Genomic DNA, 27,954 nt, shown 5'->3' with positions numbered 1-27,954 from the left:
TAAAAAGAAAAAACCATGGATTGTTGAAAAACAAAATTTTAGTATTAAGCTTAGCTTGTGTAGAGAAATGCAGTTCTAAAGTGTGTGTGTGTGTGTGTGTGTGTGTGTGTGTGTGTGTGTTTTAAATTTCCAATTCATGGAGTGACCAATCAGAAATGATGGGATGAAAATTTACAGGAAAGAAAAGAAAATAAGGAAGCAGAACCACAAGAGGGTCATTTAGATTCAGTCAACCAAAGTGTATATTTACTTAATAAACTATGTTGAAGGCCTGTAATACTTAAGAATGCCATATGCATTTATGTATTTTTCAAATTTAATTCTTGTAACAACTTTATGAAGTAGGGATTTCCTATTTTACAGAAGAGGAAACTGAGCCTTAGGGAACCTGAGCACACCCAGTATCACATATTTAATAAGTTGTAGATTCAGTTCCTGCTCTTCTGTTTTCAGGAAAATTGTTTTTTCCCTACACTTTTGCATTTATAATTCTGGAATTCTCAAACATTGATTTAAATTGAGAAAATATCTTTATCTTATAGATGAAATATAAGGAAAAAGAATACAGACAAGCATGGAAAGTGAAGACACAAAGAAGATACAAGGTGAGAAATTAATGGATTATATATCTGGAATTAATTTTATAATCTATTTGTAGGATATATTGCAGATTATCTCACAGGATCCAGGAAATGAAAGAATCATTCAACAATTTACATGCATATTTATTGTGCATCTACCCTGCATGTCACACTGATTTCAGGACACTGACATTCTGATGGGAAAAGGCATGCTGATAATTAGAATACCGTATGATAGCCATTTTAATAGAGACATAGACAAGAATATTGGGAATCTGAGAGAACCACCATGACAGTATGCATGGAGATATAGATTTTAGAGTTGTCCTTTGAAAGATGGAAATTAAATCCATGGACATGGAGGAGGTTAACCAGAAATATTAAATATTAAAAAAGAAAAGGATGGGGAATGGTGTTCCTTAATGCACACCATCACATAAGGATTTGGCTGAGGAAGAGGGCCCTCAAAAAAAGACTGAGAAAAACATTTCTTTTTTTTTTTAACGTTTGTTTATTTTTGAAAGAGAGAGAGAGAGCGTGAAAGGTGAAGGAGTAGAGAGAGAAAGGGAGACACAGAATCAGAAGCTGGCTCCAGGGCTCTGAGCTGTCAGCACAGAGCCCAACACGGGGCTTGAACTCACAAACTGTGAGATCATGACTTGAGCTGAAGTCAGATGCTTAACTGACTGAGCCACCCAGGCATCCCAAAACATTTATGTATTTTTTTTTTAATTTTTTATATTTTAGTTAATTAAATTTTTTAAAAATATTTTTTAACTTTTATTTATTATTGAGAGACAGAGCACGAGCAGGGGAGGGTCAGAGAGAGGAGGAGACACAGAATCCAAAGTAGGTTCCTGCCTCTCAGCACAGAGCCCTACGTGGGACTCGAACTCAAACTGTGAGATCATAATCTGAGCCGAAGTTGAATGCTTAACCGACTGAACCACCCAGGCACCCCTAGTTAATTAAATTTTTTTAATGTTTAATTTAGAGAGAGTGAGCACAAGTGGAAGAGGGGCAGAGAGAGAGGAATACACAAAATCCAAAGCGGGCTCCAGGTCCTGAGCTGTTAGCACAGAGCCTGACGTGGGGCTTGAACCTATGAACCATGAGATCATGACCTGAGCCGAAGTTGGACACTTAACCTACTGAGCCACCCAGGCACCCCTATTTTAGTTAGTTAATATGCAGTGCAGTATTGGTTTCAGAAGTAGAATTCAGTGATTCATTACTTACATACAATACCCATTACTTATCACAAGTGCCCCACTTAATCCTCATCACGCATCCAGCCCATCTCCTATGCAACTCCCTCCATCAACCCTCAGTTCTCTATCGTTAAGTCTCTTGTGGTGTGTTTCCCTTTCTTCTCCTCCCTCCCTCATATGTTCATCTGTTTTGCTTTTTAAATTCCACATATGAGTGGAATCATATATTTGTCTTTCTCTGATTGATTTATTTTACTTAGCATAATACATTCTGTCTAGCTCCATCCAAGTTGTTACACATGACAAGATTTCTTTTTTTTTTTGATGGTTGAGTAATGTTCCATTATATATATGCCACATCTTTTTTATCCATTTATCAGTTGATAGACATTTGGGCTCTCTCCATAGTCTGATAGCTATTGTTGATAATGCTGCTGTAAACATTGGTGGGGTGCACATACCCCTTCAAATCTATAGTGTGAGAAAAACTTTTCAGGAAGGTGAATGGAGAGTCAGGAATGTGGAATTTTGGAAATCAGCTTTAGGAGAATACTTCCATGAGAGAGATTGCTTGAGCTATTCAGTGTCAAGTGTCCATAGATGATGACTGAATTGTCCACTAGATTTTGTATTTAGGAGGCCATTTGTTTTATTAATAGTCAATTTAGTAGGGGTGCCTGAGTGGCTCAGTTGGTTAAGCATCCAACTCTTGGTTTTGTCTCAGGTCATGATCTCACGGTTCGTGGGTTCGAGTCCCGTGTCAGGCTCTGCACTGCCAGTGTGGAGCCTGTTTGAAATTCTCTGTCTCCTCCATCCCCTCTGCCCCTTCTGTACTCCCCCTTTCTCTCTCTCTCAAAATAAATAGATAAACTGAAAAAAAAAAAAAAAACAACAGTACATTTAATATATTTCAGACAGATTGCAGTATATTGACGTTTAGGTGGGAAATAAGGATCTGGAGACATTATGAATACCTAACTCTTTTTTTTTCTTTTTTTTTCTTTTTTTTAAAGTTTGTTTACTTATTTTGAGAGAAAGAGAGAGAGAGTATGTGCAGGGGGAGGGGCAGAGAGAGAGGGAGAGAGAATTCCAAGCTGGCTCAAGAGCCTGATGTTGGGCTTGATCTCATGAACCTTGAGATCATGATCTGAGCTAAAATTAAGTGTTTTTTGCCCAACCGACTGAGCCACCCAGGTGCCCCAATACCTAACTCATCTTAAAAGCTTGACTGAAGAGAGGTGCCTGGGTGGCTCAGTTGGTTAAATATCCAACTCTTGATTTTGGCTCAGGTCATGATCTTAGGGTTCGATTCATAGAATCGAGCCCCATATCAAGCTCTGTGCTGTTAGCACAGAGTCTGCTTGGGCCTCTCTTCCTGTCTTGCTGCCCCTCTTCCCACCCCTCAAAATAAATGAATAAACATTAAAAGAAAAACAACCAAAGTATACAATTCAGTTATTTTAAATATATTCACACTGTTGTGCAACCATCACCACAATCAATTTTAGAGCATTTTTATCACCCCCAAAGAAACGCTATGCCCTTTAGCAATCACACCCCCCTCCCAACTGTAGGCAATCACTAATCTGTTTTCTGTCTCTGGACTTGCCTATTCTGGACATACAAATTGAATCATAGAATATGTGGGCTTTTGTGACTGGCTTCCTTCACTTAGTGTAATATTTTCTTTTTTTTATTTTTTTTTATTTTTTTTTAACGTTTATTTATTTTTGAGACAGAGAGAGACAGGGCATGAACGGGGGAGGGTCAGAGAGAGAGGGAGACACAGAATCTGAAACAGGCTCCAGGCTCTGAGCAGTCAGCACAGAGCCTGACGCGGGGCTCGAACTCACAGACAGTGAGATAGTGACCTGAGCCGAAGTCGGATGCTTAACCAACTGAGCCACCCAGGCGCCCCTTAGTGTAATATTTTCAAGAATTATTCAAGTTGTACCAGTATCTTCATTCCTTTTTATTGCCAAATAATGTGTCATTGAATGGATATATCATATTTTGTTTATCCATTTAAGAGTTGGTGGAAATTTGGGTTTCCACTGTTTGGCAGTTACAAGTAATGCTGCTATGAATGTTCATGTGTAAGTTTTTGTGTGCCATAGGTTTTCATTTCTCTTGGGTATATATTTGGTAGTAGAATTGCTGAGTCTATGGTAAATTTATGTTTAGCCTTTTGAGGAATTGCCAGACTTTTTGCCAAAGTGGCTGTACCATTTTATATTCCTGCAGCAATGTATAAGGGCCCCAATTTCTTCAGATCCTTGGTCAACACTTGACATAATCTGTCTTTTCGATTGTAGCCATTCTAGTGGATGTGAAGTGGTTTCTAATTGTGGTTCTGGTTTGTATTTCCTTAATGACTAATGCTGTTGAGCATCTTTTCATATACTTAATTGACCATTTGTGTATCTTTTTTTGGAGAAATGTCCATTCTTTGCTTTTTAATTGGATTATCTTTTTATTATTGAGGTTTTAGAGTTCTTTATATGTTATGAACACAAGCCCCTTATCAGATACCTTATTTATAGGTATATTCTTCCCTTCCTTATATGTGAATTATCTTTTTACATTCTTAATGATATCTTTTGAAGCTCAAAAAATTTCAATTTTAAGTCCAATTTATCCAGTTTTCTTTTATTGCTTGTGCTTTTGTATTGTATATTCTTGAGTTTTTGTTCATTTTCTTCAGGAATTATTGAAGAAACTAGGTTTCATAGCCTGGGGAAGATAAAACTTGAGTCGTAGATGTCATTAGGTGCTTTGGGAAGGGAGGGATTATAATAGAAAGTATCAAAATATGAGAGGGGAGTATAGGAGAGAATAGAGGAATACATAAAAGAAGTTTCTTGTTTTCTTCAGTTGTGCCTAGAATTGAAAATCACTATGCTCCATCAAAAATCCTGTTTGGCATGTTGTTGCTGATGAGAGGTTTATTGATAACCCATACAGGCAAACTAACCTTTTTACAGTTTCTATTAATGTAGAATAAGATCAATAAATGATTGCTGTTGCTTCAAGACAACTTAGTGATAACCTTTGTATTATGGTTTTTCACTAACAAATTGGATCATGAATTATTTCATTAAACCAAATTGTCAGTTGAATTTCCTTTAAGAGGAAGACTAAATATTGACAATAAATCTAAGTTTCTTTTAGTGTGTTCCTCTGTACTTTTATGTCCTGTCTTCATTCTTTATCTTTGAAAGCTTTATTTTTTTTTTTGAAAAAAATTTTTCTATTAAAATTTTATTTAATGTTTTTATTTTACTTAGAGAGCACATGAGCGAGCATGAGCGGGGGAGGGGCAGAGAGAGGGAGACACAGAATCTGAAGCAGGCTCTAGGTTCTGAGCTGTCAGCACAGAGCCCGACCCGGGGCTTGAACCCATGAACCGTGAGATCATGACCTGAGCCAAAGTTGGAAGCTTAACCAACTTGAGCCACCCAGGTGCCCCTATCTTTGAGAACTTTAAATGTTAATTCAAGCATTATGTCAAAATCTACATACAACTTAAAATCCTTAAAACCAAGAGAAGAAATTGTTTAAAGGGTATGGTAAAAAATTTTATGGGAAAATGATTATCTTTCATTTTTAGTTGCAAATAAATATTTCAAGTTTATATTTTGATAAGTCACACACGCGCGCGCACGCACACACACACACACACACACACACACACACACATCCATGCAAACAGTAGCAACAATCAGGATAGGGAATATAGCCTCATGCATCTTTATAATACTTCTTTTCGTCCCTTCCTTGACCCACTTTCCCCAAACGGCCACTGATCTGCCTTCTGTTACTATAGAGTAGTTTAATTTTTTTTTCAGTACATGGAATAATACAATACATATTCTTTGTGTGTAGTTTCTTTCCCTCAGCGTAATTATTTTGAGATTCATCCATGTTGTTGTGTATATCAATAGTTAATTCCTTTTTATTGCTAAGTAGTATTCCGTTTTATGGTCATTTGTTTATCCATTCTTCTGTTGATGGACATTTCAGGTGTTTTCAGTTTTTGGCTATTACATACAATGCTGCCATGAACATTTGTGTACAAGTCTTCGTATGGACACATAACCTGCTTTCCTTTTGGGTAAATTCTTAGGAGTGAAATGGCTGGATCAAATGGTAGGTGTATGTTTAACAATTTATGAAACTGCTGAACTTTCAAAGTGGTTGTACCATTTTATGTATCCACCAGCAATACATGAGAGTTCCACTTCTTTTGCATCCTTGCCAAATATTTTATGGTCAGCCTTTTTACATTTTGGTCAGTCTAGTGGGCATGTAATAGGATTTCCTTGTGGTTTTAATTTACATTTCCCTAATGATTAATGGTGTTAATCATCTTTTCATGTGCTTATTTGATACTTGTATACATTTTTTATCGAAGTGTTCAGATCTTTTGCCCATTATTTTATGGGCTGGTTCTCTTATTGTTGAGTTTTGAGATGTCTTTATATTTTATGGATGTATGTATTTTATCAGCTATGTGTTTTATAAAGATTTTCTGCATTTGTGGTTTGTCTTTTCTGTACTTCAGAAAACACTATTGGGGTGCTGGATGCCTCAGCCAGTTAAGTGTCCGACTTTGGCTCTGGACATGATCTTGTGGTTCACGGGTTTGAGCCCTGCTTCAGGCTCTGTGCTGACAGCTCGGAGCCTGGAACCTGCTTCAGTTTCTGTGTTCTCCTTTCTGTCTGCCCCTCCCCTGCTTGTGCTCTGTCTCTCTCTTTCTCTCTCTCTCTCTCTCTCTCTCCCCCAGAAATAAATATATTAATTTTTTTTAAAAGGAAAATACTGCTAAGAGAATGAAGTTTTAAATTTTGATGAAATACAATTTATTCATTATTTTTCTACAGATTGTATTAATAATACTGTGTCTAAGAAATTTTCATGTAAGCCCAAGTAGCAAAGTTTTTCTCCTGTGTTATCTTTTAAAAGTTTTATAGTTCCAGATTTTACATTACATCTGAATCCTTTTTGAGTTTCTTTTTGTATATGGTTTGATTCAAGTTTGGTGTGTTACGTTTTTGAATACAGATATCTGTTTGTTATAGCATCATTTGTTGGAAAGGCTATCCTTTCTTCTCTGCATTGCATTTGTGCCTTTGTAAAAAATCAGCTATTCATATATGCATGAGTTTATTTTTGGACTGCATTCTAGTTTATTGATCTATTTGTGTATGCTAATGCAATACTATACTCTTTTGATTACTGTAGCTTTATAAGAAGTCTTGAAATCAGATAGTTTTAGTCTTCAAGCTTTATTCTTCTTTTCCAGAATTGTTTGGCTAATAGGTCCCTTGCATTTCCATATGAATTTTGGGTTCATCTTGTCAATTCATATTTTTAAAAAGCCTGTTGGGATTAAATTGAATCTATAGATCAATTTGGGGGAATTGACATCTTACTGTTTAGTCCTCCAGTCCATGAAAAAGGTGTTTCACTCCCTTTATTTCAATCTTGTTTAATAATTCTCAGCAATATTTTTGAGGTTTTAGTATACATGTTTTTTTTATCTTTTGTTAGGTATATCTCTGATTATTTCATGTTTTTGATACTATTATAAATGGCATTGTTTTTAAACACCAATTTCCAATTACTTTACAGCAGGGATATAGAAATATAATTGATTTCTGTATGTTAAATAGATATGCTGAAATCCTACTATACTCCATTATTAGTCTGGTAGCTTTTTTGTAGATTCCATCGGGTCATCTATATAGAAGGTCATGTTGTACATGAAGGCAGATAGTTTTACTACCTTCTTACCAATTTGAATGCCTTTTATTTCTTTCTCACTTGATGGCACTGGCTAGGTTCTCTAGTACAATATTAAGTGGAATGCTAAATAGAATGATACACTCCCCAGTATAATATTAAACATCTCTGTCTTATTCCTGATCTCAGAGAGAAAGAATTCAGTCTTTCTCTATTAAGTATTATGTTTACTATAGAGCTTTTGTTTTGTTTTGTTTTTGTGGATATACTTTTTCAGGTTGAGGAGTTTTTCTTCTATTCCAAGTTTGCTGAAATTTTTTTTTAACTAGAAATGAATGTTGGATTTTATCAGATGCTTTTTCTGCATCTATTGAGGTGATCATATGGCTTTCCATGTTAGTTTATCACATTACATCAATTGATTTTTCAAATCTTAACCAACTATGCATTCTTAGGATAAACCCACTTGTTCATGATGTATTATTATTTAATATGTTGTTAGATTCAGTTTGCTAAAATTGTTTAGACTTTTTACATGAATGTTCATGAAGGATATTGGTCTGTAGTTTTCTTTTTTTTCCTTTCTAATGGCTTTGGTTTTGGTGTAAGGATAAGGCTAACCTCATAGAGCAAGTTGGGAAGCGTTCCTTCTCTCCAAACTTTTGGGGAAAGTTTGTGTAGAGTTGATATTACTTCTTCCTTAAACATTTGGGAGAGTTTACAAATGACGCCATCTGAACTTGGAGGTTTCTTCACAGGAAGGTTTTTAAACTACGATTTCAATTTCTTTTATAGATGTAGTACTATTTAGCTTGTCTGTTTCTTCTTGGGTGAGATAATTTGTATCTTCAAAGCAATTTGTTAATTTCACTTGTCCACTTCACCATTCAGCCATTGAATCTATAGATATGAAGTTGCACATAACATTATCTTTTGAATATTTATAGAATCTATGATGGTGCCTTATCTCTCATTCTGATATTTGTAGTTTGTGTCTTTGCTCCTTTCTCCTGATCAGTTTGTCTAGAGGTTTATCAGTTTTATTGATCTTCTCAAAAACCAGTTGTATTGTTTTAATGCTTTCAGTATCATTGATTTTAGCTTTGATCTTTATTACCTTCCTTCTACTTACTTTGGGTTTAATTTACTGTTTTTATAGTTTCTTAAGGTTGAAGCTGAGGTCATTAATTTGAGACCTTTCTTCTTTTATAATATAAACATTTAGTGTTGTAAATTTCCTCTCAAATACTGTTGGTAGCATCCCACAAATTCTAATATGTTGTATTTTCATTTTCATTCACTTTATTTCTAAATGGCAGATATTTAAACCAGTGTAGCTTTATTTAAAGAGAATAATACTGCATTTGGATTTTCTGTTCTTAAAAAAATTTTTTTTAATGTTTTATTTGTTTTTGAGAGAGAGAGAGAGGGAGACACAGAATCTGGAGCAGGCTCTGGGCTCTGAGCTGTCAGCACAGAGCCTGACGCGGGGCTTGAACTCACAAACTGCAAGATCACAACCTGAGCTGCAGTTGGATGCTTAGCTGACTGAGCCACCCAAGCACCCCATGGATTTTCTATTCTTATATTTCATGTGAGGGGAAAATCAAATAATTACAAGAAGTTCATTTCAAGTTCTTTTATTTAAGGAACATCTTTCTTTTTTTTTTTTTTTATCTTTACTGTTGGATAGATTATAAAAGGAATATGTACTCATCTTGAAAACAGACATGATAAATATATGTATTTAAAAAGTGAAATTTAAAAAGTGAAATTTAAATGGTTAGTGTTTGAAAGATAACACTTGGTTTAAAAAAGTGAAATTTTTGTTCTTTAGAAATGAAGACTGATCTGAACTTACTGTTGGAGTGTCTGAAGTATCAAATGGACAACCCTTTTTCACAAAAGGAAGCTTTGGTCACTATTCATTCAATTTGTCAACAAAACAGTAAGATGTGATAGTGAATTTTTATCTGTGATTGTAGTTCTTTAGTATTTTGAAATATGAAATATGCATAGCTCTTTTTCTTCAACTCACTCTACTTGTTATGTTACTATATTCATGTGATTTATTTTCTCCTTAAAAGAATCATAATATCATTTATGTTCTCTTTTGTCTGTACATCTTGTAGGTAATGCAGGTGTTTACTTTCGAGAAATTGGTGGTTTGATGTTTATAAGAAATCTTGCAAAGTCAAGTGAACATAGCATGGTAAAAGAAGCAGCCTTATATACATTAGGAGCTGTTGCGGAACAAAATGGTAAAATATGAAAACTTTTTTTCATTATCCTTCAAGCATCGTGTTATATTTTAACAGACTACTAAAAAGTAATTTTAGGGGTGCCTGGGTGGTTCAGTTGGTTAAGCATCCAACTTTGGCTCAGGTCATGATCTCCTAGTTCCTGAGTTTGAGCCCTGCATTGGGCTCTGCACTGACAGTGTGGAGTCTCCTTGGGATTCTCTCTCTCTCCCTCTCTCTATCCCCTCCCCCACATGCATTCTTTCTCTCTGTCTCTCTTTAAATAAAGAAACTTCGGGGTATCTGGGTGGCTCAGTCGGTTAAGTGTCTGACTTTAGCTCAGGTCATGATCTCGCGGTTCATGAGTTCAAGCCCCATGTCCGGCTCTGCGCTAACAGCTCAGATCCTGGAGACTGCTTCAGATTGTTTTTCTCTCTCTTTCTCTCTTTCTGCCCCTCCCCCACTCATGCTCTGTCTCTCTCTCTCAAAAAATAAATAAACATTAAAAAAAGATCTTTTTCACATTGATTTAAGATACTATTTGTACTTCATGAATTTGAATATGCATATATGTATCTTTGATTTTTCTATTAAGTTCATTATATATCTAAGTACTTGAATCAAAAGACGAAGATAACCTACAACATGTTGTGTATAGAAAAATATACTCTGGGTATAGAAATTCATGTTGGTCAAAACATTTTTCTGTAGTATAGCCAAGATGAAGTTGAATCTAAAGTTTTAGTTTGTCAAACAACTTTCTATCCTTAAATTTTCATCCATTAAATATTTCTTCATCATTTGGTAAGAACCAAGCTATGTGCTAGTCATTGGGATAAATAAGACATTGTCTTTGCCTTTGAGAGAATGTCCAATAGCTGGTTCTAAATACTGGATCAAATACTAATTATACCTCTGTGTTCAAATTATTACCTTTTTAAAGATTTTATTTTTTTAAAGTTTATTTTTTTAATAATTTATACACCCTCAAACTCACAACCCCAAGATCAAGGATCACATGCTCTTCAGACTGAGCCAGCCAGGTGCCCCCTCAAATTATTATTCAAACAAAATTTTTTTAATGTTTATTTATTTTTGAGAGAGAGAGAGAGCATGAGCGGGGGAGGGAAGAGAGAGAGGGAGACTCAGAATCTGAGGCAGGCTCCAGGCACCACACTGTCAGCACAGAGCCCAACGCGGGACTCAAACCCACGAACCATGAGTTCATGACCTGAGCCAAAGTCGGATGCTTAACTGACTGAGCCACCCAGGCACCCCTCAAATTATTTTTTGAAAATTTTGTATTGCATTATTATAACACACACACACACACATACACATATACACACACCTACTGTCAGGTATCATGTTTGCTTTTTGGAAAGATATTTTTATTTTTAGAAAGTCCTTAATAGCACAAGTATCTTGTCTCTATTTTCTAAAGCAGGTTTATGAATTTTCTAAAAGTTTTCTCTTGCTATGTTTTGTTACTTACTCATCTTAAATTTTTATGTTTTAATTTTTTTTTTAGTTAGGTTTTTATTAGAAATTCTAAGGGATTGTGCACATGTTGTAGCACCTCAATCAAGTATACTTCTGATTAAGATATTGCTTTTTAAAAAAATTTTTTTAAATGATTTATTTATTTTTGCGAGAGACAGAGACAGAATGTGAGTGGGTTAGGGGAGGAGAGAGAGGGAGACACAGAATCTGAAGCAGGCTCCAGGCTCTGAGCTCTCAGCACAGAGCCCGACACAGGGCTCGAACCCATAAGCTGTGAGATCACGACCTGAGCTGAAGTCAGACGCTCAACTGACTGAGCCACCCAGTCGGCAAATTTATATTTTGTTTAGCATACTTTAAAACTTGTGCTAATGCATAGAAATTGAAATTATATTTTTTTCATTTTTCAGTTTATTGTCAGCAGACTTTGTGCACTTCAGAATTGTTTGAAGACTTAACTTGGTTCTTATCTAATAATGATTCAAACACAAATTTGAAAAGAATGTCTGTCTATGTCATATTGGTGCTGGTTTCAAATAATAGTAAGTACATTCTTGTATGTTGCAGAAACATTTAAAAATAATAAATTGAAATAGTTGTTCCTTTTATATCAGTCTCTTTTAAAAAATCTCACTAACTTCTGAGAACTACTAGTTTTATTTATTTATTTATTTTTAATTTTTTTAATGTTTATTTATTTTTAAGAGACAGAAAGAACAGAGTATGAGCAGGGGAAGGGCAGAGAGAGAGGAAGACAAAATCCAAAGCAGGCTCTGGGCTCTGAGCTGTCAGCACAGAGCCCGACACGGGGCCCGAACTCACTGACTGAGAAATCATGACCTGAGCCAAAGTCAGACACTCAACTGCCTGAACCACCCAGGTGCCCCTGAGAACTACTAGCTTTAAAGAAAAGAGAATAGCATATATTGTTTGATATTTATTAATTTTAATAAATAGTAAAGTGATTTGTGTTACTTAAATAACATTAAAAAAAGAACAGCTTTAAAAGCAAAAGAGAGACATTTGATGATTAGTTTGATTGATTTTCCACTGAATTAGCCATTTAGTTACAGTGTTTACTATATCAGCCAACAATGGCCTAAAATTTCATGTAGGTTGTGGCTAAAATTTTGTTTCATTTTTGGAGGAAATTTGAATGCTGTCATTCTATAAGCATAGGTAATGTATTTTCCATAATAATTGTGATTACAGATTTTTATCTACTGTAATTCTCTGTTATACTTAGTACTACTTTAAAGTGATTAAAAGTTATTTATTAGAAATATTACTTAAATGTTTTTCATTTCTACAAAAATTTTTTTTTAATTTTTTTTTTTAACGTTTATTTATTTTTGAGACAGAGACAGAGCATGAACAGGGGAGGGTCAGAGAGAGAGGGAGACACAGAATCCGAAACAGGCTCCAGGCTCTGAGCTGTCAGCACAGAGCCCGACGCGAGGCTCGAACTCATGGACCATGAGATCATGACCTGAGCCAAAGTCGGACGCTTAACCGACTAAGCCACCCAGGCGCCCCTCTACAAAATTATTTATAAGCAAAAGTCATATTTGTGTGCTAATATGGCTGTTTTTTTAAGGGACTGGACAGACACTTGTGAGAGAAACAGGTTGTATTACAGTTCTGACACAGTTGTTCAGGTAAGCAAATATAAATTTCTTGTTATTATTCACTACTTAAGACTTTAGCTCATTTGTATTAATTTGCTTCTTTTTTTTTTTAACCAAATAGGACCGTTCTTTCAAAATATGAGTTGAATTTGTCAGATAAAAATGTTTTCCAGAGTTATCAGTTATGGTCTTCAGTGTGTAGTACTTTATGTGTCTGTGTCAACAATCCTCAAAATGGTAATTATCTCAAATATTTAAATATTAAAATAAAATAAAAACAAATGAACTGATGTTTTCCAAATATATTAAAACACAAGTGACTTTGTCTTCTTTCAGATGAAAATCAGATGCTTTGCTGTTCACTTTTTCCATATGCTAATGACTGGCTAATAAATTGCATCACACCTGAGGTAATTCGCCCTGTTTGCTCATTTATTGGGCTTACTCTTGCAAATAACAGTAAGTATTCATTAATGTCTAGTTACACTTGAAGAAACATATTTCAAAGCATAACAGAAACTATTGAGTTAATTATTGAATTAATTGAATTAATGGAATAATTTTATTATAGTAAGTTGGGTCATTTTGAATGCATTTAGACTACTGCAGATGGGAAAATCTTGAAAGGAGACATTGTTAGGAAGATGATTGGGAAACTGGAGGTAGCAGCATAGTTTTGAATCTCCCCAGATAGCCTCATAAAACAGAACAACTAGACAGCAAAACTAAAACCCGACAGAGGGTGTTCTCTGACTAAATAGAATTAAATTATAAATGAATAAAAATAAAACATCTAGAAAAGTCCCAAATATCTGAAAATTAAACAAGTCCATGCTAAAACAAAGACCAAAAACAAGAATAACCACAAAACCATGAGTAGAAAAAATAAATGATAAAGAAATTAGAAATGTTTTTAACTGAATGATAATGAAAACACAACATGAAAAAACTGGGTTGCTGTGGGGCACCTGGGTGGCTGAGTCGGTTAAGTGCCAACTCTTGATTTCAGCTTAGGTCATGATCTTATGGTTCATGAATTTGATCCCCACTAGTATGGATCCTCCTTGGGATTCTCTCCCTCTGTCTCTGCTTCTCCCCCACTCATGCTTGTGCATCTTCTCTCTCTCTGTCTCAAAAATAAATAAATAAACTTAAAAAAAAAACTGGGTTGCTGCAAAAGCAGTGTTTGGAAGGAAATTTTTCGCACTATAGTTTGCATAAGGAAAGAAGAAAGGTCTCAAATCAATTTATATTTGTTTCCACCTAAGAAACTAGAAAATAAACCAAGTTTAACTCAAAGAAGGAAATAATAAAGAGAATATCAGAAATCAATGAAATAGAAAAATAACACAGCAGGGGAAAATCAGTGAAGCCAAAAGCTGATTCTTTAAAAAGATCAATAAACGGATCCTTTAGCCCGACTAACCACAAAATAAAAAAAGAAGGCCCAAATTACTAATATCATGAATAAGAAGTGACATCACTCTAGATCTTAACAGATACTAGGATAATTAAGGAATAATAGAAACAACTTTATGCTACTAAATTTGACAACCAACAGGAACTAGACAAATTCTTTGAAAAACACCAACTCAGAAGAAATAGATACCTTCCAGGGGCACCTGGGCGGCTCAGTCAGTTGAGTGTCTGTCTCTTAATTTTGGCTCAGGTCATGATCTCAGGGTCTGGAGTTTGAGCCCTGTGTTGGGCTCTCTGCTGAGCCTGGGAGCCTGCTTAAGATTCTGTCTCTGCCCCTCTTCCCTGCTCATGTGCATGCACTCTCTCTCTAAAATGAAAAAGAATAGATGATTTGAATATTATTATATGTATTAAAGAAGTTGAATATGTAGTTTAAAACCTAAAACAGGAATTTCCAGGCCCTGATGGCTTCACTGGCGAATTATACCAAACATTTTGAGAAAAAAAAAATCTACATTAATTGCCAGGAAATGGAAGTACAAGATATGCCTCCCAACACATTTTAAAAGACCAGAATTATTCCCACACTAGAGCTTGAAAAAGACATTACAAGAGGGGTGCCTGGGTGGCTCATTCAGTTAAGCGTCCGACTTTTGTTTTTGGCTCAGGTCATGATCTCATAGTTCATGGGATCAAGCTCCATGTCAGGCTCTGTGCTGACAGCGAGGAGACTGCTTGGGATTCTCTCTCCCCCTCTCTCTGCCTTTTCCCATTTGCGCACTTTATCTCTCTCAAAATAAATAAATATTAAAAAAACATTTTTTTTACATGTTTATTTTTGAGAGACTAAGAGAAAGCAAGTGGGGGAGGGGCAGAGAGAGGAGGGAGGCACGAAATCTGAAGCAGGGTCCAGGCCCTGAGCTGTCAGCACAGAGCTGACACGGGGCTCAAACCCATGAATCGTGAGATCATGACCTGAGCTGAAGTCATACGCTTAACCAACTGAGCCATCCAGACACCCCAATAAACAAACGTTTTTTTTAAAAAAGAAAAAGACATTACAAGAAGACTATATATGAACATAGATGCAAACATCCTTAAGAAAATATTAACAAATCGGGGCGCCTGGGTGGCGCAGTCGGTTAAGCGTCCGACTTCAGCCAGGTCACGATCTCGCGGTCCGTGAGTTCGAGCCCCGCGTCAGGCTCTGGGCTGATGGCTCGGAGCCTGGAGCCTGTTTCCGATTCTGTGTCTCCCTCTCTCTCTCTGCCCCTCCCCCGTTCATGCTCTGTCTCTCTCTGTCCCAAAAAAAAAAGAAAAAAAAAAGAAAATATTAACAAATCAGTGGTGCCTGGCTGGCTCCGTTGGTAGAGCATGTGACTCTTGATCTTGGGGTCATGAGTTCAAACCCCATGATGGGCACAGAGCTTAATTTAAAAAAATTTTTTTTTACGGACTTCAAGCTATATTACAAAGCTGTAATCATCAAGTCAGTATGGTACTGGCATAAAAACAGACACTCAGATCAATGGAACAGAATAGAGTACCCAGAAATGGACCCACAAACGTATGGCCAACTGATCTTTGACAAAGCAGGAAAGAATATCCAATGGAATAAAAACAGTCTCTTCAGCAAGTGGTGCTGAGAAAACTGGAGAGCAACATGCAGAAAAATGAACCTGGGCCACTTTGTTATACCACACACAAAAATAAACTCAAAATGGATGGAAGATCTAAATGAAAGACAGGAAGCCATTAAAATCCTTGAGGAGAAAGCAGGCAAAAACCTCTTTGATCTTGGCCGCAGCAACTTCTTACTCAACATGTCTCCAGAGGTAAGGGGAACAAAAGCAAAAATGAACTATTGGGACCTCATCAAAATAACAAGCTTCTGCACAGTGAAGGGAACAATCAGCAAAACTAAAAGGCAACCAACAGAAATGGGAGAAGATATTTGCAAACGACATATCAGATAAAGGGTTAGTGTCCAAAATCTATAAAGAACTTACCAAACTCAACACCCAAAAAACAAATAATCCAGTGAAGAAATGGACAAAAGACATGAATAGACACTTCTCCAAAGAAGACATCCAGATGGCCAACTGACACATGAAAAAATGCTCAACATCATTCATCATCAGGGAGATACAAATCAAAACCACAATGAGATACCACCTCACACCTGTCAGAATGGCTAACATTAACAACTCAGGCAACCACAGATAATGGGAAGGATGCAGAGAGAGAGGATCTCTTTTGCACAGCTGTTGGGAATGCAAACTGGTGCAGCCACTCTGGAAAATGGTATGGAGGTCTCTCAAAAAATTAAGAATAGAACTACCCTATGACACAGCAATTGCACTACTAGGTATTTATCCAAGGGACACAGGTATGCTCTTTCGAAGGAGCATATGCACCCCAATGTTGATAGCAGCATTATCAACAATAGCCAAAGTATGGAAAGAGCTCAAATGTCCATCGATGGACACATGGATAAAGAAGATGTGGTATATATATACAATGGAGTATTACTCAGCAATCAAAATGAATGAAATCTTGCCATTTGCACCACATGGATGGAACTAGAGGGTATTATGCTAAGCGAAATTAGAGAAAGACAAATATCATATGACTTCACTCATATGAGGAATTTAAGGTACAAAACTGATGAACATAGGGTAAGGGAAGCAAAAATAATATAAAAACAGGGAGGGGGGATGAAGCCTAAGTCACTCTTAAATATGGAGAACAAACAGGGTTACCGGAGGGGTTGTGGGAGGGGGAGATGGGCCAAATGGGTAAGGGGCATTAAGGAATCTACTCCTGAAATCACTGTTGCACTATCTGCTAACTAACTTGGATGTAAATTTAATAAATGAATAATTTTTTAAATAAATTAAAATTAAAAAAACATTGGGGTGCCTGGTTAGCTCAGTTGGTTAAGCATCCTCTTGATTTTGGCTCAGATCGTGATCTCACGGTTTGTGAGGTCAAGTCCTGCATCATGCTCTTTACTGGCAGTGCAGAACCTGCTTGGGATTTCTCTCTCTCCCTCTCTCTCTGCCCCTCCACCACTCTGTCTTTCTCAATAAATGAATAAGCATTCTTTTAACATAAAAAATATTAAATCCAGTAATATATAGAAAAGGTAATATATTATGACCAAGTGGCATTTATCCTAGGAATGCAAGATTGGTTCAACATTGGAAAATTCACCATTTTCACAGGCGATGACAGAAAAGAAAAACTATATGATGATCTAAAAGGATATAAGAAAAGCTTTTACATAGTTCAGTATGTATTTGTGACAAAAACTTTTGGTAAACTAGGAATAGACAGAACTTCTCAATGTGATAAAGGGCCTCTACAAAACACTACAGCTAGCATATTTAATGGTAAAAAACTTAATCCCCTCCTCCTTCCCCACTCTGCCAAGATTGGAAAAAAAATGATAGCCACTCTCATTACTTTAAGATTTTACTGGGTATTTCAGCCAGTGAAATAAGGCAGGAAAGTAAAAACGCATAGAGATCGAAAAGGAAGAAGAAAATACAGTGTTTATTAATAGCTGACACGATTGTCTGAAGAATCGAAAATAAAGTTGTAGGAATGAATAAATGATTTTAGCATGGTTGTAGGATCCAAGGTCACATACAGAAATCAACTGTATTTCTAAATAGTAGCAAGGTGGCTCAGTCAGTTGAGCGTCTGAGTCTTGATCTTAGCTCAGGGCTTGATCTCAGCATTGTGAGTTAGAGCCTGAAGTTGGACTCCATGCTGGGTGTGAAGCCTACTTAAAAAAAAAAAAAAAAAAAAAAAAAAAAAAAAGACAAAAAACCCCCACAAAACTAGGGATAAATTTAATGAAATATGTGCAATGTCTACATGCTTAAAAATATGAAACTTTGCTGAGATAAAGAAAACCTAGGTTAATGGGAGATACCCTACACTCATGGATTGTAATGCTCAGTATTATTAGAATGTCACTTCTGAATTTCATTTCTTGATTCAAGACATTCCCCATCAAAATACCAGCAGGCATTGCTGTAGAAATTGGCGGACAAGCTGATTCTAAAATTTACATGGAAATGCAAAAGGGCCAGGATAGTCAAAACTTTTTGAAACAGGTCAAAATTATGGGATTTATATAACTTGATTTCAATACTTATTATACAGTAATCAAGAAAGTGTGGCATTGATGTAAGTGTAGACATATTAGGTCAATGCAGCAAAATAGCCCATATATAGACCCATACATAGATAGTCGTTGATTTTCTACAAAGGTGCCATAATAATTCCATGTGGGAAAAGATAATCTTTTCAACAAATGGTGCTGGAAAGAGTAGATATCCATACACAAAATATGAATCTCAACCCTAATTTTACACTGTATACAAAAATGAACCTGAAATGATCCATAGACCTAGATGTAAGAACTAAAACTTCAAAACTTCTCGACGAAAACATAGGAGCAAATCTTCATAACTTGGGAGAAGACAAAGCTTTCTTAGAACACAGAAAGTATGAGCCACTAAAGAGAAAATGATAAATTGGACTTCACTGAAATTAAAAGCTGAAAAGGAAAGCCATAGACTGGGAGAAAATATCTGTGAAATGTACACCTGGTAAAGAACTTACACCTAAGATATATAGAGAATTCTTACAAATCAGTAGGACAAAAAAACAACCTAATGATTAAAAAAAAAGAGGCCAGATTTGGTCAGATATGTCAGCAAAGGAGATATGAATATTAAATTATACATAAGCATTGAAAAAATGTTTGAAAAGATGTTCAGAATTATTGGTTATTAGAGAAATCCAAACTAAAACCCAAAGGATACCACTACACACTCACTGCAATGGCTGAAAGGGAAAAGGCTAGTATATTAAATGTTGATGAGGTTGTGGAGCAACTAGAACTTTCTCACATGTTGTTGGTATATTTTTGTATTCACACATTTAAAGCAAATAGTCATGTTTCACATGCAAAGGAACTTAGCTCTATAATTCCAAAAATTGGATTCTCTCCATGATGCTTTGACATTTCCTTTTTATCTAAGAGTCAACTTGGATGAATAATAATTTTAGAACCTCATTACTGTCAGCAAACTGGTGTGAAATATAAGATGAAATTTGAAATATTCAGCATACAAGTGTAGACTAGGATGTTCTTGTGTTTATAAATTTTTATTACATGGGCCATAACTAGAAATCATGGTAATACAGTGCCATTTTCATTTAAGCATTTAAAAATACTTCCTAGGGGTACTTGGGTGACTCATTTGGTTAAGGGTCTGACTCTTGGTTTCAGCTCAGGTCATGATCTCACGGTTTGTGGGTTCGAGCCCCATGTCAGGTCTGTGCTGCAAGTGTAGATCCTCTTTGGGATTCTTTCCCCCCTCTCCCCCCCGCCTCTTCCCTGTTCATGCATGCATTCTCTCTCCTTCTCCCCCCATAAAACAAGTAAATATAAAAATAAAAATACTTCTTTTTTCAAGAATTTTTTTTTAATGAAAATATTTTGCAGTAAAGAAACCTGTTTTGGAGTCTCCATAATATCGAAAATGTTTGCTTATCCTTTGATAACATTTCCTAACAGTTCCTTTCCCAAATGTAGAAAATTGTGAACATGATGTTTTTTTAGATTAAGATCTTTGTGTTTTGTTGAACAATACAAAAAGTAATTTTTTTGTTTAAATCATCTTGGCTCAATTTGTAGTACTAGGGTATACTGGGAAGAAGGTTCGTGGCAGAATTATAATCATTAATCCATGTATCCATTTGTTATAAGCCCACTGCTGGGATAGGGGCTGTAGAGACTATTGAATACACAGACCCTTGGGATACTTTCCCATCAGAATCACTTTCAATGGGGGAACAAGACACTTCGACTTTTAAAAAATGTATTTTTCACTGAGTCTTTGGTTGGAATAGTTGTTATGACTCTCAATAATATGTTATAATTTTATGTTCTAAGAACTAAAACAATTATGCTTAAATAAGATGGATAAAATATGTGTTCTTTTGGAATAGTTAAATTACTTTGCCCTTTGTAGATTCAAGCAATCTAAGGAATGAGTTAAGTTGGAATTCAGAAAATAGGCAGCTTGCTAATTGCAATATCACACTAAATGAATTAATCTATTCTTCATAGCTCTATTGAAGGACTTGCGTTTACTAATGCCATTCTTGCAAGACATACCAGTTCTTGCTAAATAAGAAAGATATCTAACACATGAGAAGCACTGTACTGTGTGTGTAGTTGTTCCATGTGAAAGTGCATTTCTTACTTAAGTAAATGACCTATTTTATGATTAAAGGTAAAGATTAGATTTTTTCATTCTTTAATTTTGGGATTTTTAGTACTTGAAAAAGTCAAGTTAATGTCATATTTAGTGCAAAATAATTGAATGGAACCATACACTTGTTTGCGATATTAATAGTCTTGCTACTTTATTCCTTAAGCATTTGTTCAGAAATACTTTATATCTGTGGGTGGACTGGATGTATTGTCTCAAGTTCTTGTGCAACTGGAATCTGATTCACACAAGACTGTTTCCAGTGCTAAGCTTGCAGTGGTGGTGACAAAGACAGTGGATGCGTGTATTGCTGATAATCGTGAGTAAACATGCTTAGTAATTTTTATATAATTGCGTTTTGTTTGAATTCAACATGGTAGGTGTTGAAATGGTAGATGGAACACAAACATGGTTTGGACTTCCAGTTTCTCACATGTGGAAGGAATCTCCAAGTCCTTGTTTTCCCATGAAGGTTATGACTTCCCTAAGGGTTCAAAACTAGGACTTCTGACTTTGTCTAATGATAGAATCAAGATAAGATTCTGTTATTTCTAAACCTTTGTTTCAACACAAAAGAGCAATATTAAGTTAAAAACTTTAAGTTAGAAATGGACATTTGGGAAACATAAGGAATGGAAAACCCAATTTATAGATTTTAAAAAATTATATAAAGAATTAAGTTATGCCTCTTTCTAATAAGTATGAGGTCTGACTTACCCAACCATATCTAGTGTGTGGCAGACTCAGACTTGAACCCATGGCTGCTTCTCACATGTACAGACACTGAGGAATGATAGTCTGTAAATCTCTGTAATAACCAATGCTTTTAACATTCACAAAAAACTGAAAAATAAGTAGGTGATTTTTAAAAAATCAGTTATTTTTTTATTTTGACTTGTTTTATTTTTTATTTTTTTAAATGTACATCCAAATTAGTTAGCATACAGTGCCACAATGATTTCAGGAGTAGATTCCTTAATGCCCCTTACCCATTTAGCCCATTCCCCTCCCACAACCCCTCCAGTAACCCTCAGTTTGTTCTCCATATTTATGAGTCTCTTCTGTTTTGTCCCCCTCCCTGTTTTTATATTATTTTTGTTTCCCTTCCCTTATGTTCATCTGTTTTGTCTCTTAAAGTCCTCATGTGAGTTAAATCATATGATTTTTGTCTTTCTCTGACTGACTAATTTCACTTAGCATAATGCCCTCCAGTTCCATCCACGTAGTTGCAAATGGCAACATTTCATTCTTTTTGATTACCAAGTAATACTCCATTGTACATATATACCACATCTTCTTTATCCATTCATCCATCGATGGACATTTGGGCTCTTCCCATACTTTGGCTATTGTTGATAGTGCTGCTGTAAACATGGGGGTGCATGTGTCCCTTTGAAACAGCACACCTGTATCCCTTGGATAAATGCCTAGTAGTGCAATTGCTGGGTCATAAGGTAGTTCTATTTTTAGTTTTTTTGAGGAAACTCCATACTGTTTTCCAGAGTGGCTGCACCAGCTTGCATTCCCAAAAATCAGTTTTTAAGGGCCTGCTATGTGCTGGGCTCTTAGTGAGCTCTAGAGACACAAAAATGATTAAGATCTAGTACCTTGAAGAATTTACAACCTTACTATTGATATCAATATTGTTAGACACTGGGTGAACTCTGTTAAAAATGCTGTTAGGAGAAATAAAACAAAATGGCAGCTTCTTGAATTTTGTTATATCTCACTGTGACGGCTTCAGGGATGCTTCACTGTGTCATTAACATTAGAACCATGGCAGTTAATAATGTATTTCAGTTACAGGCAGGAGTTAGTTACATAGGAAGGTCTATAGTGCATCTAGATAAGAACAGGTGTATAAGGTGAGAGTAAGCATATTCAGCTTTTAGGGAGGTAGTATTATTACTTCATACTCACAGCATTATGCAGGATAATTGAGAAGAAACCATTCTTCATAAAATAGGCTTTAGTAAACTGTCCCTATCTTGGGAAGTGGGATTAATGAGGACTATGTAAATCACCATATTATTACAATGTATTTATTTATATACACATACACATACATATTAGATATTATATGAGATATGAATGTTAGATATTATATAGTTATGAGATTATTCTCCCAGGATAAGATCTGACATATAGTGTATATACATATATAGTTATGAGTTTGAAGTTTATACTTTTTTCCCTCTATTTTATACTAATAGCTACTTTTGGAGTAATACTATCCAAGTATCAGATTGTTTCAAAACTTTTGACATTACTGCTTCATGAAAGTCTGGATTCAGGAGAAAAATTTAGCATCATACTTACTCTTGGTCATTGCACAGAGGATTGTGGTAAGTATTAAATTTATTCAGTGTGCTTATTAGAACAGTGGAGTGGAAATCCACTTTTGTTTTTTTCCCTCATTTTCATGTGAAAGGCTTAAAAGTACTGCCTTTCTCCAAGTCATTCAGGCCCCAAACTAGTCATTTTGCTCTTCATCCTTCTTCATCCATACTCTTCCTTATCCCTTTCTGCCCAGTTCCAATTTAGGCCCTCAGCCCCTCAACATCTTTCACCAATGTTATTGGAATAGATTTCTCCTTGTGTTCCCTCTCTCGTATCTCCATTTTTCAATCCACTCGTACACTGCTGCACAGATCCAATCCTGTTCTCGCTTACTGAAAACCTTTGAAAGTCCTATCTTTCTTTCTCTACTTATCACTCTCTTTTTTCTCCTCTTCCATTTTCCTCCCTCTTTCCAATCTTCTCCTGCTCTCTCTCTCTGTCCATTTTCCTCTTTTCCAACCCTTTCTACATTCCTCGCTCTCTCTCCTTGCAATCTCTTCTCTCCTCTTTGCTCCCTGCTCCACTTTTCCATTCTCCTTGCTTTGCTGTCTCTTGCTTAGGATTTACTATCTTCTACTCTCATTTTTGATATATTTTCCAGAGGAAAATCAGTATGACCTTTTTAAAAACAATGGGCTTCCACTCATGATACAAGCCTTAACTGAATCACAGAGTGAGGAACTAAACAAAGCTGCCACTTTTGTGCTTCACAATTGCAAAAAAATTAGTAAGTATATTGTTACTTTAAAAAAATACCAAAGTTTCTGAAAGGGAATTTGTATCTGCTGAATGAGCCAAACCCCTTAAGGTCCCCAGGCTCTTCTTACATTTGAAAAGCAGAGTATATGATTTGGACATGACTAGAGTGTTTCACCATATTAAAAATCTATCTGGAAGAGAGAAACAATATAGAGAATTTACTTATTTTATGCATTGTGGACAAATTTTGTTGTAGGACTTAAACTTGAGGTCTACAAGTGACTTATGGTTAAATTATAAAGTGCATTTCATTTATTTATTTTAAAAACTGAGTGCCTTTTATTTGCCAGGCACTCTGCTAGGTTTTAGGGATACAATGATTAAGAAACAACAGTCTGCACTCATAGAGCTTAGTTTAACTAGATACACAGGTAGTCATTAATAATCTCAAAAATGAATGAATTGTTATATATTAACCTAAGGGCTAGGAATGGATGGAGCAATAGAGCTTAGAGAGCATAGAACAAAAGACTGTGTTTTAGACTTGGAGCAGAAAAGGCTTTGGAAGAAGTGATTCTTGAGCTGAGATTTGAATATATAGCATTAACTAGGTGAAAAGAAGGGAATTTGTTATGGGCAAATGTCTCAGGTATGAGCAACAGTGAGGCACAAAGACCCTGTGTTAAGAGGGAGCATGCACTGAAGGATTAATGGCCACTGAATTAGTCTTCATGGAAGAAAAATTGCTGCTGCAAAATGCAAAAAGAAAACTTAAAAGATGATAGGAAGGAACCACTCTATGAAAGCTGCTGAAAAAAAAATACTTTAAAACCAGTATCCATATACCTGAGGGTGTTCATGTATCTGGCATAACATATTTTCATGATATTCTTTCTCCTATAACTCTGCAGATTAAAGTCTAATTTATGACCGGGGCTTGGGCCTCTGCCTAGCACTTGCTTTGTGTTTATTTTCTATACCATTTAGACAGTTAATTTAGTCTAGATGGGCCAAATTTAGAGAAGGGGGTGTGGGGCATGAGGTTGTCTGTATTTAGTGTTAAAATTACGTTTAAAGTGTAAAAAAAAACATTTCCAGTAATAGATAAATTAACTATTTTTTCCCATTTTATGAAGCTGAAAAATTATGTCTAAGTCTAGGAGAATATTCTTTTGATGAGAATGAAAAACAATTAGAAGACATAAATATGAAAGAGAAGAATCTTGAAGAGTACTGGAAGAAAGCAAAGGAAATTCTACACAGAATAGAACAGCTTGAAAGAGAAGGAAATGAGGTGGGGTTTTTTTGTTTCAAAGAATATAGAACTTTTTTCAAGGTTTTTTGTTTTGTTTTGTTTTTTCAGTAGAGGTTAGAGGGTAAAATATTTTTCCTGCTAAGTTATTTTTTAAGTTTTATTGGTTTTAAATTCAAAATTAAGTAGTGATACTTGAGTAACCATCTTTGAGCACAGAAAGAAAAGATTTTTAAGAAATGGAAATGATGACTGAAAAAATAAGAGACACGGAAGATAGAGATCTAACATCTGTATAATAAGGGTTCAAGAAAGAGAAAGGATGGAGAAGTAATCTCTCTCTCTTATATATGTATATGTATGTATGTATATATACACACATATACATGTTTCTATATTTTTTTATGTATGTACAATTTGTGTCTTTGTGTGTGTACTTTTAAAAAATGTTTATTTTTGATGGGGCGCCTGGGTGGTTCAGTCGGTTGAGCACCCGTCTTTGTCTCAGGTCATGATCTTTTGGTTTTTGAGTTCTAGTCCCGCATGTGTGAGCTCAAGCCCTGCTTTGGGCTCTGCAGTCTCTCTTCCTCTCTCTCTGCACCTCGTGAGATTCTCTCTCCCTCTCTCTCTCTACCCCTCGCTCACTCATGCTGTGTCTCTCAAAAATTTTTGTAAATGTTTATTTATTTTTGAGAGAGAGAGAGAGAACAAGCAGGAGGGGTACAGAGAAAATGGGGGACAGAGGATCTGAAGTGGACTCTGTGCTGATAGCAGAGAGCTCCATGCAGGGCTCAAACTCACGAGCCAGGAGATCATGACCTGAGCTGAAGTTGGACGCTCAACCAGCTGAACCACCCAGGTGCTCCTTTGTGCATGTATTTTTAAAAATAAAAGCATAGTGCTCAACTTAGTATAATAGTATAGTAATTTCATTCTTTTAAATGACTGAGTAGTATTCAATATTAAAGATTATTATAAATTTATTTAACTAGTACTTAATTGAGAGACATTTAGATTATATTCAATCTCTCACCAGTGTAAACAACTCTAGAGTAAATGTCTTGCTACCATATATATTTTATATATATATGTAAAATATATATAAACACATAAAAATATATATGATAAAAATATATATAATATATTTTGTTGTTAAGTTTATTTTTATTGGAGAGCCTGGGTGGCTCATTTGATTGAGTGTCCAACTTTGGCTAAGGTCATGATCTTGTGGTTCGTGAGTTTGAGCCCTGCATCAGGCTCTGTGCTGACAGCTCAGAGCCTGGATGGAGCCTACTTTGGATTGTGTGTCTCCCTCTCTCTCTGCCCCTCTTCTGCTCATGCTATGTGTGTCTCTCTCTCTCAAAAATAAATAAAACACTAAAATTTTTTTTGTTTATTTTTATTTCTTTTGAGAGAGAGCGAGCAGTGTAGGGGCAGAGAGAGAAGGAGACAGAATTCCAAGCAGGCTCCATGCTGTCACTGCAGAGCCCAATGTAGAGCTCGAACTCATGAACCATGAAATTATGACCTGAGCTGAAATTAAGAGACGCTTAAGCAACTGAGCCACCCAGGTGGTAAATATATATATTTGTAACCACCTTACTAAGATGTAAATCACATTCCATACAGTTGACCTGTTTAAAGTGTACATTTCATTGGCTTTTAGTATACCCACAGAATTGTGCAACCATTACCACAACCAATCTTAGAACATTTTTATCACCCCCCCCAAAAAAACCCCATACCTTTTAGCAGTCACCCTCCCTATTTCCCCATCCATTCTTCCCACCTTCCCAGCCTAGGCAACCACTAAACTATTTTCTGTGTCTATATATTTGCCTATTCTGTACTTTTTATATAAATTGAATCATAGAGCACATGGTCTTTTGTGACTGGCTTCTTTCATTTAGAATAATGTTTTCAAGGTTTATGCATGTTTATATTAGTATTTCATCTTCCTTAAAAAAGCTTTATTGAGATGTTATTCACACACCATACCATTTGCCCATTTAAAGTGTACAATTCAGTAGTGTTTAGTATATTTACAGATATGTGCAACTATAGTCATTTACAATATTTTTATTATCTCAGAAAGGAACTCTGTACCCTTTAGGTATTTCCTTGCATTCTCCATTCCCAGCCATGTGTGTGTATATGTGTGAGGAGGGGAGGGGCAGAGAGAGGGAGGGAGAGAGAGAATCCCAAGCAGGCTCCTTGCTGTCAGCAAGAGCCTGACACAGAGCTTGATTCCATGAACTGTGAGCTCATGACCTGATCCAAAATTAAGAGTCAGACGCTTAACAAACTGAACCACCAAGGTTCCCCTATCTATAGGGTTTTTTTGTAAAGATGTACAAGTTTTATTATGAACAATCCTGTCAAATTGTTTCTCCATAGAAGTTGTGCAATTTATGCTCTCACCTGTAAGTTATGAGAGTGTATACCCTTTCAATTTTTGCCAGTGTCCTAGATGAATGCTGTCTCAGTGTAGCTTTATTGTGCTTTATTGTGCATTTCTCTTATTGCATGTGGGATGGGGCATTTTTTCATAAGTTTAGGAGCTATTTATGTTTCCTTTCCCATTAACTGTTGATCTCCTTTTCCTATTTTTATATACTATTGTTGATCTTTTTCATATTTCATTATAGTAGCTTTTCATAAATGTTGATAGAAAAATCATACCCCAAGACATGACTTATACATATTCTTTCTAGATGTTTTGATAATCATTTGGTTTGCTTCTGACCTTTTTTTCTTCTGAGTCCGCCCTCCCCACAACCGCCCCAGCCACCCATATTATTCTTGGTCTATAGTAGAGCTTTGAAAAAAATTTTTCATGGGGTCAACTATATTAGTTTCTTTTCTTCATGATTTATTGATTTTGTGTGATATTTAGAAAGGCCTTCTTCCCCTCAGGAATGTTAAAATATTATGTCTTCTTTTAAAATATATACAATTTCTGGGGCACCTGGGTGGCTGAGTCAGTTAAGTGTCTGACTTCAGCTCAGGTCATGACCTTGTGGTTCATGAATTTGAT

At 35.7% G+C, this 27,954-nt stretch overlaps 1 protein-coding gene across 7 annotated transcripts in view; it reads left to right on the top strand.

Annotated features, from left to right (window-relative positions):
- The first annotated feature begins 569 nt into the window (after window positions 1-569).
- The window catches only part of TERB1 (telomere repeat binding bouquet formation protein 1), a 41,307-nt gene continuing 13,922 nt past the window's right edge, over window positions 570-27,954 (top strand). For 5 of the 7 annotated variants that reach the window (XM_042920183.1, XM_042920180.1, XM_042920177.1 and 2 more), the window contains exons 1-11: window positions 570-605; window positions 9,375-9,485; window positions 9,670-9,798; window positions 11,691-11,822; window positions 12,878-12,938; window positions 13,030-13,145; window positions 13,245-13,367; window positions 20,793-20,945; window positions 22,840-22,971; window positions 23,568-23,693; window positions 24,802-24,959. In XM_042920183.1, coding sequence (XP_042776117.1) covers window positions 575-605; window positions 9,375-9,485; window positions 9,670-9,798; window positions 11,691-11,822; window positions 12,878-12,938; window positions 13,030-13,145; window positions 13,245-13,367; window positions 20,793-20,945; window positions 22,840-22,971; window positions 23,568-23,693; window positions 24,802-24,959 — 1,272 coding nt within the window. In that variant the 5' untranslated portion in view covers window positions 570-574. Of the gene's footprint in view, window positions 606-5,815; window positions 5,942-9,373; window positions 9,486-9,669; window positions 9,799-11,690; window positions 11,823-12,877; window positions 12,939-13,029; window positions 13,146-13,244; window positions 13,368-20,792; window positions 20,946-22,839; window positions 22,972-23,567; window positions 23,694-24,801; window positions 24,960-27,954 lie in introns of those variants that run through there. The other 2 variants (XM_042920178.1, XM_042920184.1) reach the window with 2 other exon arrangements.

The sequence above is a fragment of the Panthera leo genome, chromosome E2 (assembly GCF_018350215.1).
Source record: "Panthera leo isolate Ple1 chromosome E2, P.leo_Ple1_pat1.1, whole genome shotgun sequence".
Taxonomy (NCBI): Eukaryota; Metazoa; Chordata; class Mammalia; order Carnivora; family Felidae; genus Panthera; species Panthera leo.
The sequence above is the reverse complement of the archived record's forward strand: the minus strand, read 5'-3'. Positions and strand labels throughout refer to the sequence as shown.